This window comes from Watersipora subatra, chromosome 3 (assembly GCF_963576615.1).
Source record: "Watersipora subatra chromosome 3, tzWatSuba1.1, whole genome shotgun sequence".
Taxonomy (NCBI): domain Eukaryota; kingdom Metazoa; phylum Bryozoa; class Gymnolaemata; order Cheilostomatida; family Watersiporidae; genus Watersipora; species Watersipora subatra.
This window is the reverse complement of record NC_088710.1, coordinates 64009139-64027085: the sequence shown is the minus strand read 5'-3', so window position 1 is coordinate 64027085 and position 17947 is coordinate 64009139. Positions and strand designations below refer to the sequence as shown.

The window sequence follows — 17947 nt, the reverse complement described above, 5'->3', positions numbered from 1 at the left end:
ATTATTAAATTGCTTGCTGGCAGCTGTCGGTCTATGCATATTGTGCCACATAAACCAATTAGTATGTACGAGGAACAGCTTTTGAGAACTACTTTTCACCTAATCATTGCAGCAGCTAATATATTCATATCATATACAGTTTCTTACTACATATAATATATACAATGTATATATTTTGTATTAAAACCAAAACAAGAAACAGAGCTGCACATATGAGATCAAAATTTTTCAGCTGTATTTACAATAAATGGTAAAAACTATCTCGTAGCAAGTATTTAATAGCATTAGAAAATCTTAACTATTTCATAAAACATGTAGCTATACCAGGATAGTACTGAAAACTTCTGTTGCCCATTAAAAATCCCCATGAATCCCAATTGCAAAACCCCAACAGATTTAACATGGTTGATTTCAATTCTATGAGCTCTATATTGAAATTTTCTGCTCATGAAAAACAAGCCAGATTCACCACAGAAGGATAACCTTGGTAGCCTTTGAGGCAGTCATTTTATACTAGCAACTTACACGGTAAGCTTAGGTTAATTGAAATAAAAATTTTATTGACATTTGGTAAGAGTATTAAGGATAGTTAGGCCCACACACCCCCCACAAAACACGGTATAACAGACAGAACATAAAAAAGGCTATGAAAGCATAATTGGGAGAAAGGTAAACATATTGTACCGTTAGGTTAGCGATATTGTAGGGTGGATAGGATTGAATGGTGACAGACCCAAAGTCCTGAGTTTTTAAAGATGTAAAGATTTATATTAAACAAGTGCATGCAATGCTAACTCTAACACAAATGTTAAACTGTTATTTCCTTTAGGAGTGGTAATTAAAACCATTAGCTAACAAATTTTTATGGGAAAATACCACTAGGAACAGAATGTGTAACTACACAAAAGGGATTACCTAATTAGAGCTCAGTGAGTGAGTCATAGCAGAAATTATCAGCTCATGCATGATATACAACATTTTGTAGCGTTTATCCAGATTTCCCAAGAACAGGCAACTCTTTTGGGATATACATAAAAAATGTGCTTATCCGAAAGTAAAATATGATTACCTTCAATCCCGGTAAAAGATTAATGGTCACGCGTACCAATTAGCTAGGCTCCTGCATTAAGGCAAGAATCAGAGATCACATGAGCATAAAAGATATCTCTTTGAATATATATTTAAATATTGCATCATACTGGACTGGTGCTACTTCACACCGACAACCTTGTTAATAGTCTTTGTCACATAGTTGTTCATAGCTGATGGTGCGACGCCTTCACCATTCTGTAGAAGCCTACTGATGGCTAAAGTTTCCACGGGAGAACGACCTTTAATCCATATTCTTCCATTCAATCCCATCGCCGTTTCATATGGTAGCTGATCTCCTATTAGCTTCAGCAACGAACATTCTGGAGACAGCAGTCTATAAATAATTGTGCTTTTTATAACCACAGATCACAGGCTAAATAATTAGAAAAAATATTGAACAATGAATAATGAAATTGATAATTGTGAAAGCAGACCGTCGTGTCCAGTGCAAGTTGAGGTGGACTAGGGTGCCACCATCTTTCATGGCACCCATACCATTTGCCTTTCCAAAGCTGTCAATGCAGACAAGCTCAGGATCCATGTTTTTGTTGGCAACGAGTAGTTTACCAAATATGACGTCACCGACCTGTAATATCGAATTTTGAGATCAGTGCAAACAACCAGGTGCATTGAAAGTGAAATGAGGACTTACCCGATGGCCACAAATTTACATACATGTTTACAGATGACATACAAAGAGACTACAAACTGACATGAAAATTAACATACAACATGTTGACTACATGTTAACATGTTGACTACATGTTAACATGTAGGCAACATGTTAACATGTTGACTACATGTTAACATATATAGTGACATATAGTCACAAACATTGAGATTTATATATCTATAAATCTCAATGTTTGTCTGTCATTCGTCTGTCCAGTCATAGCGATAAAGTTTTAGCCACGAAAAACCTACTTTGTACTAGATTTGAACTCATGACATCCAAATCATGTCTACTAACAAGTGCGTGCAATCACAAGACTAAGCAGTTCTTATCACACCCATTGCTATTACCATATACTGTAAATCCTTTTCGTGATTGCGCACGCTAAATTATTAATATTAATACAGTGTACCTTTGGGTTACCACACCCCGGTTATAAGATTTTTTCGCATTACTATATGGAACACAAGGTTTTTCTATCCTCGCCATACGAGGACGAAATTTTTCGATTTTTTCCCGTCATATGATATCAGCCAAAGATTTTAATGTAATTAAAAATTGGCAGTCACTGTGTACTGATTATGACAAAATAACAAAAATGCCGATACGCTATTCACTCCAACAATGTTCGAAAGAAATACACTGCTCGCTATCTCAGTCCAGCGTTATTTGTTAAAAGTTATAGCAAAAACAATACTGAAAACAGATGAGCGATAAAATTTTAGTCTATGACAAAGTTTAGTAAAATACATACTAAAACTTAGCTTCAACAATGTGTTTAGTAAGCTAAATTCGTTAAAGTTAAATTCAATGTTTATTTTATACGTCTGTTTCGAAGATAAGAACCATAGAGTTATCTTTCCCTAGAGTAATAACAGTGCCTTCAACAACATGAGCGTTTCCGGTGCTAACAAGGAGCGTTTAGGCCACGCCCCTTTTTTGTGCTAGTCAATCGTAGTGATTGACCAGATCAATAACATTAGCCATGAGAATGGTTAAACAATGATCATGAATCTCCACAGTTAAGATAGTAATCAATGCTCATATTAAAGAAATGATGATCATAGTTTATTACTCTAATATATGCTTATTATTTAAAGCAATTCAATACCTACATGACTTGCAAAGGCACTGAATAGATAGTGTTAAGTGAGTTAATGCAATCAGTTACTCATAGATGAGATAGATAGTCATACTGGGTTGTATTACATTGGTGTGATGGGACGCTAATCCACTGCCTTCAACTGAAAGTATTGACATTGTATGGTGATAGAGTGATTCATTGACACAACAGTTCACAAACAGCCCTTGCATGTAATATTAGATTTCAATACATATCAATCAAATACATAGACTAACTTGAAGCAAAGATGTCCCTTAGTTAGTGGACATCTTTGCTTGATGTAAGCAAGCAAAAAGTGTGAAAGCTAAAGTGGCAAATGTTGTTATATGTTAAATAAAAATAAATTATAGTTAATTATATAAAAATAAAATAAACTTTTTATTACCTTATTTATTAAATAATTTTTTATTGTAATCATAGCTAAACAGATTATATTTAACCATTACTTGCTAATTATTTCACACTTACATTTAAACACATTTACAGTTTTATTTTTCTTCCTAATTTATTTCAACAAAACACTTATTTCATGATATGAAATTTAAAAGTTGTAGTTGTTTGAAAAAGCTTGAAAACCTTTACAGTTGTTTTTATTTTCTTTCTTCTCTTCATATATTTCAAATACACAAAACACTTTTCATGATATGTAGTTTGAAAGTTAGAGTGATAAATATTGTTATATGGAAATAAATTATACTTAATTATACTAAATTATAATTATATAAAAATAAAATAAACTTTTTATTACTTTATTTATTAAATAATTTTTCATTGTAATCATAGCTAAACAGATAATATTTAGCCATTACTTGCTAATTATTTTACATTTAAACACACTTACAATTTTATTTTTCTTCTTAATTTATTTCAACAAAACACTACTTTTATGATATGAAATTTAAAAGTTGTAGTTGTTTGAAAAAGCTTGAAACCTTTACAGTTGTTTTCTTTTTCCTCTTAATTCATTTGAACTGCGTAAAAATATTTTCTCATGATATGAAGTTTAAAAGTTAGAATGGTAAATGTGATAAAAAATAAATTTTCTATCCAAAGACTTTTTTATAACTCGGGCAACGCCGGGTAGTACAGCTCATAGTTGATGACAGTCGATTAGCTTTCCATCACACTAATGTAATACAACCCCAGTATGACTAGCAAGTATTCTATTACACCGGGCATTCAGTAGTATTAACATTAAACATAATTATTATGGTAGCTAACAGAGATAGAAATAATGCCTTATCTCTAACATATGTATAGAGATAATGCTACACATACGTTGCTTTTTATTTCTCAAGTGCGGCAAAAGAGAGAGCGAACTTTTAAGACTCGCTAAAAGATTATTGATGTTCATATAGAATTTGAGAGCTTGCACTGACTGCACACATTTATTCCCTCTGTCGCATGTATGGCACTTTATTTCGAACTAGATTTATTCTAGAACTAAATATACCGTGACCATCTGCGCAAATGCGTTTTGCGCATACCTTAACATCGGGTCTGTTTTTCTTGGTTGCTCCTTCAAATGATAAATAGGAAAGACTTGCAGGATCACTTGTTCCTATGTCAACTCTGAATGAGTCAGCTTGGCGTGCTGTTACTATGCCTATTACAGAGTCACCTTTCATGGCCACATACTGTAACATTACATTAGTACCTGATAATTACACATCAAGTTGAGGTTCCTGTGCACTAAGTATATGAGACCATTTAAATGGAGGTTGACCTCGTCATAAGCAAATAAAAGCACAGCTTGTTGATAACAAACAATACCTACCCTTTTCTGCCGACTGTCTACCCACACCATGTTCGGTTTGCGTTTGATAAGACCGGCTTTGCAAGAACACACGGTATCGCTGTCCATCTGGACTAGGCCCGGTCCTATTAGCGGTCGCTTTTTACCAACAGCAACATCATCTGTGTTTACCAAATCCCCAGGAAGTACTACAGACATGTTCTGCTGCAACATATACCAGACATCTGATATCAGCTCATAAATCCTTAATTGGTAGAGCAATAACATCAAAGCACGGTTGCCTCTATAGGTTTAGAATAGAAAGCTGTTCCAGCAGAAGTTTAATGAATTATAGAACTATTACCGCATTAATACCGTGTGTGAGAATATTTCCATAACCATAAAATAATTCATGAATTGTAAGGAGTAATAGTGCTTATAGTAATTTGGCATACAAAATGGAGGAGAGCCTCTTACCATTAATGGGTTGTCACCCTGTGGATAAAATTGATGTCAAGAGGTGGCATTTTAGTTCATTTTATTTGGGGATCATTATCTCTTTACCACACATGCTGAAATTGTACATTATTTGCATATCAGAAAAATGAACTAGGAATGTCACAACGAATGGTTAATTATCGGTGTAGATACGATGCCTCACATAGCATTCTGAAGGAGTTGAAGTAATTCAACTACAGCGATCCACATTAAATGACCCGCATTTAATAGATTGGATACCATCTACATTCCTGCCTTTCATTCCCTGTATTGTGGTCATACAGTGTGCAAACAGGGAAACTATCTTCACTACATCGGATACCATCTACATTTCTGCATTTCATTCCCTGTATTGTGGTCATACAGTGTGCGAGCAGGGAAACTATCTTCACTACATCAGATACCATCTACATTCCTGCATTTCATTCCCTGTATTGTGGTCATACAGTGTGCAAGCAGGGAAACTATCTTCATATAAAAGATGTACAATAGACGCTTCTATAACATAAATAATCCATTCCGGGAACATTTACATAATACATACATGTAAATTGCCTAATCTGCTTCTAGATCATTCCGAACTCACTCCTTTGGCCTTACAAAAAGGAAAAAACTAGACCACTTTTCAATTTATTGGCTGTACCGTAACTGTAGCATTATTGGTTTGTATCGATAACGTTTTTCCTTTTTCTCATCACTTTTACTCATTTAATGGTCCATTATTAATCCATTTACAACAATTTGTTTATTTTTTAGACAACAATGTCTATTCTGCAAAATTAAAATAACAAATACTTTATACGTGTACAATAAAGTAAAACAAAAATACATGTGTAGTATAATAAAAGTGGTGTCTATCTATCTGTTTCCAGGGGTCAATGTTAGAATAAAAGATAGCTTTCGATGATACTATAACTCGTGACATTCAGATTGGTAGACTGACGCTGTAACACCTGCACCAATCGATCGTCTCGTATATCTTCAGAAATATTTCTGAACAATTGCGCAGCTACTTATTCGCTGTGCTTTGTCGACACATCTGATGCTCTATCACGATGAACTAGACTCACAAAACTTGCACATATAATAGAGACTAGGAGTTCCCCTGTCATACGGCCCACGACCTGATAATGGAATAAGTGATCATGGAAAAAAGAAATGGTAGTGCTGGTTGTTGAAAAAGTAGTTGTCAGCAGGAATTGGCAGAGTATAGTGTAAATGAGAGTTGTTTGAGATGACATAAAATAAATTTAAGGGAGCACGACTTCAAAAAGGTGCAACTAACTATTTCAACAAATATAGATAAGTTAGATAAGTTCAGCATTCTGTTAAAGGTCGCGCAATCTAGTCTCCTCTCTTTTACGTTGTAGGATTTGGTCATTGATAGCTAATTGAGTGATGCGCTCCCTAGCGAAGTTATTAACAAGTCATTAATGTTTCGAACTCGAGAGAGAGCAACAAACGATATTCCAGCGGTCATTTCGTGGTGTCCTATATCAATGACAGCCTTAGCCATAGTAAGACCTTGACTCTTGTGTATTGTCAAACCCCATGCTAGATCGAGAGGAATGCCTGTGCGACTAAGAGTGGCATGGCCAGCAGTCCAAGTACGTTTGATAGGTATAACTGGAAAACTGTTGGGGTGTTCGGAAAGAAACGTTGGACCAGTATAATCTGGAAATATGCAGACAACGAAAGCAGGTAATGCAGGTGGACCCTGATTTGCACAGTATATAATACGCAAGACAGTACCAATTGAACCATTGACTAATCCCTTCTCAACCCAAAGATTTGCTCTAAGCATAACTCGCGAACCGACTGATAGAAATCCAGTGCGTTGAAGACCGCATGCAAGACTAGAAGATGCCAAGTGAGTATTGCGGCCAGCGTGTTTTGAGCCTGCCTAAAAAGCTGTTACGCTGTCATAATATGATGTCAGCTAACATTGTTTAGCTATGGTCATTTGGTGGGTTAACTATGGTCATTAGTTGTGGTGTATCACATCCTATTTCATCATGTTGTTTTTATCATCCTATGTGAAATGTGTCCTCAGTTAATATCCCAATGTTGTCAAGAACAGTCTACTTGTATTCATTCAATATATACCGTACTCAAGCATAATACATTGAGTTTCTATATACGCATCAATTTGACATGGCGTCGTAGGCAGGATACGAATACCACAGACAAAATTGTTCAGAGAATAGTAAAATATCACCAAGGATATATTCAAGTCAAATATCAAGTATGGCGACTGGAGTGAGACATCCTGACCCGCTGGATTTCACCAATGCTCAGGAAAGCTGGAGCGATTGGATCAAACGATTCCAAAGATTCAGACAAGCCAGTGGACTAAATGAAAAAAGTGCCAGCAGACAAGTAGACACTTTAATCTATGTAATGGGAGACGAAGCAGAAAAGGTTTTCGCACAACTGACAATATTAACACCATCTACAGAAGAAGCAACAGCCAACCCAAGTAAGTTGTATGACAATACAGTTGAAGCGTTCAACAATTACTTCAATCCAACCAGCAATACGCTTCATTATCAGATTATTTTTGGCAGCTGTGTGCAAGTTATGGGACAAACGAATGAACAATTCATCCGTGAATTGTATGAGTTAATCAGTAAGTGTGGATTCAGTCCAGAACAACAAAATATTATGCTAAAAATGAGATTACTGGCTGGAATGGAGGATAAAGCTCTTTCGAGAGAGTTACAACTTGATGCAGATGTAACTGTGGACACAATTAAGGCAAAAATGAGAGCAAAAGAGACAATTTTACGAAATCAGCAATTGGAGTTAGATGGAGAGAAAACAGTGGCTTCTCTCCAATGGCGAAGCAACCCGACTACCCAAAAGTCCCTGGGTAGGGGTCTCAGCAAGGGTGAATCTGACAAGAACAGAAGCAGTGCTGAGCCTGATCGCACAAGGATGCCGACGCAAAGTGACTTTATCAAAAACTGTAAATACTGTGGAGGGTCTCATGCAATAAGACGATGTCCCGCGTACGGAAAGAGATGTAAAAACTGTAAGAGATTCAATCATTTCTATTCTGTTTGTCAGTCAAATCCAAGAAAAATGCATGCTGTAGATGTTTCTAATGAACACGAAGAGCATGAGTCAAACGCTCAATATTTGAATCTAGATACATTATGTCTTTTTGTACATGAAACAAAAGCTGCTGAATGTAATTCTAAGTGGTTGATTAAACTCAGAGCAAATAACCAGAAATTTGAGGCTAAGGTTGACACCGGGGCAGAGGTTTCGGTGATGTCTCGTACCACCGCTAAGAGTTTGGGCGTAACACGTGTTAAAAAATCAACTGCAGTTGTCACAGGCTATGCTGGAAAATCAATTCCACTTTTGGGCACTGCAGAGATTGCCATTTCGGTTGTGCATGCTGGCAGACTCAGAAAATGCAAGGAAGTGTTTTACGTGGTTGAGCAGAATTCCCAAACACTGTTGGGAATGCCTGCAATAAATGCTATGCAGCTGATAGCCAACATAGGCCAGGTAGGTACTCAAGCTCAGTCAGGTGCGAGTGTGATTGATAAATATGAGCATGTGTTCAATGGTCTAGGTAAGTACCCTAAACCTATTACGCTTCAACTCAAAGAGGGCGCAGTTCCTAAAGCATCACCACCGAGAATGGTGCCAGACAAGGTACGTAGCAAATTAGAAGCTGAACTTAAACGGATGGAAACAGAACAAATTATTGTTCGAGACAACAATGCATCAGAATGGCTTAGTCCATCAGTAATAGTGAACAAGCCTGATGGCTCCATCCGGCTGTGCTTAGACCCTCAGTACTTGAACTCACAGCTGGTAAGAACGCAGTGCTGCTTATCCACTCAATCAGAAATATTTTCCCGCATACATGGGTCTAAGTACTTTTCATGTCTAGATGGAAAGCAAGGTTTTCACCAGCTCGTTCTTGATGAAAAGTCATCTAAGCTGACATGTTTTTTAACACCATTTGGAAAATTTAAATACCTGAGATTGCCAATGGGCATCACTAATGCACCTGAAATTTTTCACCAACTGATGGTGGACTTGCTGAAAGGTATTGCCGGTGTAGAAGTGTACATTGATGATGTGCTGATTCATGCTAAAACTTTAGATGAACACGATGCAAGGTTGGAAGCTGTTCTGGAGCGCCTTGCAGAAGCTGGCATTACTTTGAACAAAGCAAAAAGTGTTTTTTGTCAAAAAAGGGTTGTTTTTCTGGGCCATGAACTATCTGGGGAAGGTATCTGTGCACACAAGGACAAAATAGACACTATACAAAATATGATGGTCCCACAAAACAAACAGGCTGTTCAATCTTTTCTTGGTTTTGTGGGATATTTGGCTAAGTTCATAAACAATCTTTCGGAAATGACCATGCCTCTGAGACAATTGTGCAAAAAGGGTGTCCAATTCATGTGGGAAAAGCCACAGCAGGATGCATTTGACCAAATAAAAAATGCTGTTTCTCATGCACCTATGCTATCCTACTATGACACAAACAAGCCAATTGTGGTTTCAGCCGACAGTAGCGCACATAGCTTAGGGGCTGTTCTGATGCAAGAGGGTAGGCCTATTGAGTATGCGGCCAAGTCTCTCACTGAGACACAACAGAGATATTCTCAAATTGAGAAAGAACTTTTAGCAATTGTGTTTGCATGCAAGCGATTCAAGTACTATTTATGGGGTAGGGACACTGTTACTGTTGAGACTGATCATCAACCTCTATTAGGATTGCTAGCTAAGCCTATCAGTGAGCTGTCTCCTAGGTTAGCTCAAATGCGGTTGGAAATACTGACCTATCCAGTTACACTAGAGCTCAAGTACACACCAGGCAAAGACATGACAGTAGCTGATTTGCTATCTCGCACGTGCCCACAAGGCATTGATGTATATGATGATTTAGGTGCGGACCCATTGTTACAAGTGTGCCAGGTGATAATTAGCAGTGATGATGCAATGAGGAAATACACTGGGGCTACTCAGTGCGACAATGAGCTTTCTGTAGTGCTCAAATACATTAGACAAGGGTGGCCAAATGCTCGTAAATCTTGTTCCAGTCTGGCGCTTCCGTACTACAATTATAGATATGAGCTGTCAGAGGTAAATGGCTTGGTAATGTATGGTTCAAGAGTTGTCATTCCTGCATCCCTTAGAACTGAAGTGTTGCAAAAATTGCATGCGTCTCATCAGGGGATAACCAAGATGTTGCAGAGGGCACAGGGTAGTGTTTTTTGGCCGGGTTTGAGAAAACATGTGGAGGATAAATGTATGTCGTGTGATGCTTGTTTGCGCACTGCTAGAGAAAGTAAGAAAGAACCACTGATCCCAATGGAAATACCACAATACCCATTCCAAGCGCTGGGTGTTGATTTGTTCCATGTAAATGGAAATAGTTACCTAATGGCAGTAGACTACTTGACTAAATGGCCCATTGTTAAGGCCCTGAGACAGGCAACATCTAGTAGGTGTGTGATACAGGCTTTGAGAGAGATTTTCGCTGATTGGGGTACTCCAGAGAAATTGATAAGTGATAACGCCAGTCAGTTTACGTGCTTAGAGTTCCAACAGTTTTGCTCACAATATTGTGTAATGCACAGGACCAGCTCTCCCTTACATGCATCTGGTAATGGCCAAGTTGAGCGCACTATAGGTACAATCAAGGCAATGATGAAAAAGTGCATGAGTGCAGGTGACAATTGGGTCGATGGGTTGCTGGCTATTAGGAACACTCCCATAGCAAATGGCTTGCGATCACCCGCTCAGTATTTGCAAGGTAGGGTGCTACGGGATAAAATACCAGTTGCTGCTAAACAATATGCAGTGCAGCCATATGACTTAATGAAGCTACGAGAGCAGTTGGGTGAGCAAAAAGAGCGAGACAAGTTTTACTTTGACAGTCGGGCTGGAAACGAAAAGATGCAGTTGAACAAGGGGCAAGATTGCTATTTTAAAATGGCCAATGGACCGTGGGTTAGAGGAAAAGTAGGTAGTCAGGTAAGCGAGCGTTCATATCTGGTCAGAAAGGCATGTGGGACAGAGTATAGGAGAAATCGAAAAGATATTCGTAAAGCTGGAAAGGTAAGTGAGAGTGATGTGTTTAGTGATGCAGGTGAGGTAAATCTGGATGGTGAGGAGGTAAGTGCTAAAGAGATGCCAGCAGTGGTACCACCAGAAAATATAGCTGCCCGAGATCCCCCTCGTTCTCCGCGACCGCAACGTGAACATAGGCTGCCATCCAAATATAAGGATACAATTGTTTACTTCAAATAGCTGGTACTTGCTCTGAAAAATGCAGTGATTCATGAAAAATCCTGCACAATTTCATGTGACATTTTCAAATTATGATATTACTTGTCTAGCTACATATGCATGAAGTTTTCTGTCATATATATTATACTTGCTTAGCATATTTTATGGCTAATATGGCTTATTGCTACTATGCATGGAGTTTGCTATCATATATTATATCTGTAGTAGGGTAGATCGCAAGCAGCATGAACAAGTTCATGTGTTATTTTAGCTTCATTTTATCTTTAGCTTACAGACACCATTGCTTAGATATTGTTTGGATTGGGTGGATATTGCTTTTGAATTTTCTCACAACGCAACCAACCACAAGTCTTATTTTGGAAAAAAAAGGAGATGTCATAATATGATGTCAGCTAACATTGTTTAGCTATGGTCATTTGGTGGGTTAACTATGGTCATTAGTTGTGGTGTATCACATCCTATTTCATCATGTTGTTTTTATCATCCTATGTGAAATGTGTCCTCAGTTAATATCCCAATGTTGTCAAGAACAGTCTACTTGTATTCATTCAATATATACCGTACTCAAGCATAATACATTGAGTTTCTATATACGCATCAATTTGACATACGCAGTTCTTGAAAATCAGGACAATCTAAAGATTGAAAATGAGGAACGTGATGAAGAGGGGCAGCATTGGGAGGAGCAATATTGTTTTGTGCAATATTTTCATGGTCAATGATGTCTATAAAATCATGATCATCATCTGGAAGGGGCTGCCAAGTCCATGTCATTTACATCGCCTACAACATCTACTAAAGAATTATCTGAATCAGATGAGTTGTTGTTATTAATTTGAGTAGCGTGTTGTTGAACATTAGCATTTGACGTAGTTGGCTACTGTGAGGACCTTCTATTTATCCTCCTATTGCGCTGTAATAATTGAGAGACACGTGGACGGCCACTGCGTCGGCCGCGACGTGGTGTTCTGGGAAGTTGTATGTCCATGGTAGTTGTCAAGTTGTTTTGAAATTAAATTCAAAAAGTCAATTATGCAAAACAAAAGGTTGTAAGAAAATCACACCTAATCTACTACTATCTCAAACCTATGTTTTACAACAATAAAATAAATATTAATTAAAGCTGTAGGCCTAACCTACTGTAATGTATGTAATTTAACAACAGCAATAAGGAAATATGTTTATTATAACTCTGAAATGCAATATTAGAAGTAAAATGGCAAGCTGCTGTGTACTATACACAGTTTGAAAGTTGGTTGTGTTGAATGTAGAATGGTTTTGATAGCGATCTTTAACAGAAAGCAAGTATGAGCGTTCACGCGTCTGGAAGTTTTCTGCAAACTGGAGCAAAATGAAAAAATTTTCTCGTCATAAAGGGGCATTGTAGTTCGGCCCTAGCTTGTACATAAGATGTAGAGAATTTCGGCTAACGTTTTAAATAATTTAATGAAACCTTGGGTAATTGGACAAAAAACATAGGCTGATAAACTGAGTACCACAATTTCGTACCTGTAAATCGGTCTACGCCTCAAACGGTCTACGTTTATTACAGAAACCTTCGGATAAATTCGAATAATTATTCTTATAATTAAATCTAACAATAATTTTATAAAATCGAATAATTGTGACAGTGGCCGTGATTTTCGGACTTCGCGGTAGATCTCTATATGTTCAGTATAGAGCCGTGAAGTTGAATCTTCGGTTGTATGCTGCGCTAATGGATATTTGATTATGTCATTCCATTGATCAATTGCGACCTGCTCTTTCACCTCGTGACCTCTGTTTTATTATCAGTCCACCGCATCGATCGGAAAATTCTGTTTTTTCCGTAGTCAAGCAATTCATATCCGGTTCAAAATGGCGGACCGTGTAGGAAAGTATGTAAACGCAGATGATCTAGAAGAGTACTTTAACACCGAACAAGGCGCAGTAAGTGATGATCCAAGCATTGAAATACTTCTATTTCTTTATTGTAACATACCTGGACACGTGTAAGTAAGTTCCAAACCCATTGAATGTGTGCATGTTATATTTGACAGAAAGACATAGCAATCGTAGGCGAATGTTTATCGTAACAGGTCGCAACCTGTTTTTAAATTTAATTACAACCATTTAATAATTTTTATCAATATTGGCTGATTTTGGTTTATTGATATAGCAATGATGGTCATTCATATCAATTTTGGGGTGTTTGTATGAGTAATACTCATACAATCTTTATTTTCAAGTATCATTCTGTAAATTTTATACCATTATAACACTGTAAAAATCTGTACAGGAACAATTACACTGTAGATTGTATTTATACACTCTCAAATATTAACCTTTCATCTTGGCCCCAAAAAGGAATATTTTGTTGTTTTTGTATTATTTTTAATCAATAAAGAGTTTATCATCATCATGGGGTGTTTGCTATAGTGCAAGTAACACAGGCTATAGATAGAGAATAGAATTTGATGTAGCCGCACTAAAGGTCAAGGTCAATACTAAGGTCACAACCTTAGAAAATCCATCGATCAGGTTCGCAGCGTCAAGTTTAGTCTGTGCTCAAATTTTCATTCCGAATGATGCGGTTGATGATGCCGTTGCTAGGGACCAAACAAAAAAGTCAGCGCTTTGTTGACTCTCCAGATTTAAACTCTTTTTTTCTCAGAACAATGGATTATGTATTCCGCTGACATTTGCTGTCAGAAAACACAGCTGACAAGGGTAGGATGGCCGGATTTTAGAAATTTAAATTGATTCTGAATCCTCACAGAATTCTGCATCTGATTATAATGTATATTATACTCAGAAATTCCCTATTCACCTCAAAGTCTGAAAATGACAGCCTCTGTCACAATTATTCTTATAATTAAGTATTTTCGCAAGATATTAAAAACGGAAAAATATTAGAAACCTTAGCAATTAAACAATGCCATACACTGGTGAAATGAGCACGTTTTTCTCGTGAAATGCGCACTGCTAAATAGTTCTATTATCTGTCGCACGGCTTTATTGGCGTATCGTAGGCCGGTCTTAATTATGATTAAAACAAGCTTTTCAAGTGTTTTGTGGCGATTTTTGGCCGAATTAATCGGTCTATTTATGTATAATCCGATCAGATGGGTAAGGTTTAGGATATTGTGTACACTTTTCAAAGACTTGGTAACATATTTAAATAGGTTTATATGTGTTTTGTATCGTTATTATACTAAAACGACTCCATTGAAAAATGGTTAAATTTGTTGATGAGATTTCGGTACAAGGGTTTGCGATGGCCGTTGATGAATAATTTTCGTGAGTTGTGTGCACATATGCATTTATCATAAATCACCCGAACAATCGCTCCGCTCGCGTTTGGTCGTGGGATAACGCTATACGCCCATTGTCTTTTCTTTCGCAAGTGCAGCAAGAAAGCAAATTTTAAAGACTAAATACAATATTCTCATTATTCAATTAGAATTTAAGAACTTGAACTTACTTGACACATTACGTTATATGAAATTTTTACATACGGTAGTACGAAAAAATAAATTACATAAATTCTTAGTTTTATGTGGAATTTATGTCATAGAGTATATATTATAGAGGCATCTACTAAATTTGAAAAAAAAAATCTCACAACAATGCTGCTAAAGCAGTTCAGCTAAAGCTGCAAGAAAAGATAAACCCATAAAAAGTTGGTAATGGTACAGCCTTTATTCACTACAATGCAAAATTAACAAAAATAAATAGCCATGAAATGACAACTCCTTGGCTGCATGGCGTTACTGCTAGAGCTTGACAATAGCCAATTTATCATCACCAAATCCATGCCGATCATTAATTCCAGATTAAGAAATACGAAGTGAAGTTAGCAGATCGATGGTAGAGCTAACAGATATGTACTGTATATAGTAAAATGGAGCTCAAAGCTAGACACAAAATGAAATTGGTTGAATTATACAATACACATAAACAGTGATCTACAAGCAGATTTTTCGGCCAATGCAAATCTCAAAATAAAACAAATTTTAATATTACGCTTTCAGCTATGTAAAATCATAAAAATTGTAAAACAATCTATTTTAATACCGCCGCAAGCTACTCAATTAATTTGGTTAGGCAGCCAAAAAAACCAAAACAAAGTTAACTCAGCTTCACCCACTCCTTGTTCCCGAGAGAAGTAGATCAGTATAATTGATTACTTATTGAAAATCAATTGATGTTTTGCTTCACAATAAGTTATAATAGGTGTAATGTTAGTTGCTTCTAAGCAAGTGACACTGCCAGAGATAAATTGGTAATTAATGTTGCCATGTGCTTAATTATGTATGTCCTAATCTAAACCAATATAATTTTGTAATAAGACTCACTTTGCATGGCTATAATAGAAATAATATGAAATATGCCCCTGATCTACAAATCAGGTTACAATTACTCTACTAGCAAAGCTTTACAAAGTAAAATTTCCAAGTTGTAAAGAATGACAGTTCTGGCCAGCTCTCCTTCCTACAGCTAGCCCTGCATAACCTATGTAGGCCTACATAATAATTGGTTGTGAATAATTGATGACTGCAAATAACTGTTCGTTTTTGAGCTTTTAAAAACTTGTAATTACACTTCCACATATTTTGCATACAACACAGCAAAATAAGACATGGTGAATCCTTTGATACCAAATAATTGTAATGTGAATTTTGTTGCAAGTCAACCTTTAACAGAATTTGTACAGCAAAGACAGTGCTACTTCCTGTTATGTTCCTTCTTTTTAAAATATTGTCATAAAAAGACTTTTAAGCTTTAAGTAACATTTTATTAGGTTCATTTTAAGCTTTTGGTATTGGAATAGAACTTTCAAGATAGATGTATACTAAGCTACTAATATCTTGTATGTTTTAGCGATGCTTTGGTTAATTATTTTGAGTGAAGTGAATTGTTCATCTTTCATTCACATTGTCTTTTCAATGTTGGAATGTTGAACATTACTCGTTTATATTAATTACATGTATATAAAAAGCTGCTCATATCCTGTGATGAAACATCAAGCTTTCAAACACTAAATTGATAAAATGATTTTAGGGTTGGTTCTAAAGTTATGATTCATGGTAATCATTACAGTAACATAAGGTATACTTAGCTAACTTTCTATCTTAGAAGCAAACCATATCTGCAGTGCAGCTGATCAACGTGAGCAAATGGAACAACTTCGATTACTGTGCCCTCGTTGACCATGGTAATAAGCCAAATAAAACTTGTGGTAATTCCTGTCTATCAATACTGGCTCTAATAGACTAACAAGAAATCTTCCCATCACAACAGCTTCCTACTACGAACCGTTAGAAAACTTAATCAATGATCTCCCACTAACCACGCATGTATAATGAATAAACTAATACTTCTAACACACTCCCACTAACCCTAGCCATAATCTCCTGCACAACATAACTATCAAATTCTGGCTAATAACATAAATTTTAGAGGCACACCCCTTGCATTTGCTTTAGTGTGTTCAAAAGAGGTAAGAGGTGACAAATAAGCGATGAACCTAACTCTGCTGGTTGAAGTTGATGATGAATATACGTGTATACAATGTCACTAAATCAATAGTACATATACAGTTCTAGTCTCCCAGCACTATATTTTATATTTCGAGACAAATCATAAAAGCACAATTGAGTGCACTTCTTTTGCGCTAGAAAACTTAACTCTATCACATATAAAACACACAGTAAACAGTGTATACAATACAATGCATACAAGTATACTTCTAGGATGTGCAATACAGAGCCCAATATACGAATTCTCTTTGATTTGAGTAAATCTACTTTTAGTACATAAGCAGACCTGCCAACCCTGGAGTGGGGAAATGAGTGAGACTCTATTTTGGGGGCAATGAAAACACGAGGATTTGATAAGTGGGGGGGGGGTAAATTTTCATAGCGTATAAAAACACTACAGCAAAAGATAATATAACTTCATATGGAAACTACATGTCGTGGAGGTTATTGATAAATGAGAATGCCACAAATATGTTTATACATAGTTGTTTATTAGTAGTAAGTATATAATTACTACTTGAAGATTGGGGCAAAAAACAGGTTTGCTTGGGTGAAAGGGGCAATTGCATGAGTCTCACGCCCAATGCGTGAGAGTTGGCAGGTATGTACGTAAGGTCTAACAGTCGGTAACGCAATTACACTGTACAAGAATAGAATTGTTTTTGTACTCAGAGCTTATTTGCTAGTATCAACAACGCACAAATGCACGTAATTTAGCCAATTCTCAAACAGCAAATATTTACCTACAATGATAAAGTATTATGTAGAAATATGTGTTTTTGGGAAAGGACAAGAACCTTCAGCGGCGCAGCTCGCGCGCAGTTGTGCTGCTTTCACAGCGTTTAGCTACAAAACGTGTAGGCCCAGAACTGTGTGTGGTGAGGCAATACTGGTTTTATTAACCGACCGACTTATAGCAGGTGGTATTACAGCAGTAAATATCAGGCTCACCATTGGATAACCCCTGTTAGATCTGCTCAAAATACTTGAGGCTGGGCTACTGTACGACCCATCTTGCT

At 36.7% G+C, this 17947-nt stretch overlaps 1 protein-coding gene across 3 annotated transcripts; it reads right to left on the bottom strand.

The window, feature by feature from the left end:
- Window positions 1–213: 213 nt before the first annotated feature.
- LOC137391099 (exosome complex component RRP40-like) lies at window positions 214–17800 on the bottom strand. Of its 3 annotated transcripts, none has more exons than XM_068077456.1 (5): window positions 17676–17800; window positions 4666–4848; window positions 4376–4525; window positions 1527–1678; window positions 214–1426 (listed from the first exon to the last, which is right to left on the bottom strand). In XM_068077456.1, exons 2-5 carry the CDS (start codon window positions 4840–4842, stop codon window positions 1210–1212), a joined length of 696 nt encoding a protein of 231 aa, XP_067933557.1. In that variant the 5' UTR covers window positions 4843–4848; window positions 17676–17800; the 3' UTR covers window positions 214–1209. The 3 variants fall into 3 exon arrangements, with proteins under 3 accessions (XP_067933557.1, XP_067933558.1, XP_067933556.1); XM_068077457.1 differs by having other exon boundaries at window positions 17672–17786; XM_068077455.1 differs by lacking the exon at window positions 17676–17800 and having other exon boundaries at window positions 4666–4857.
- Between the last annotated feature and the right edge of the window lie 147 nt (window positions 17801–17947).

Bases quoted from the DNA above. Each gene is read 5' to 3' on its own strand.
- LOC137391099 (XM_068077455.1), bottom strand. From the start codon at position 4,857: ATGTTGCAGCAGAACATGTCTGTAGTACTTCCTGGGGATTTGGTAAAC. The intron at 4,526-4,665 runs GTAGGTATTGTT...GTAATGTTACAG, and splicing joins TAGACAGTCGGCAGAAAAGG to TATGTGGCCATGAAAGGTGA. The intron at 1,679-4,375 runs GTATGCGCAAAA...TCGATATTACAG, and splicing joins AAAACAGACCCGATGTTAAG to GTCGGTGACGTCATATTTGG.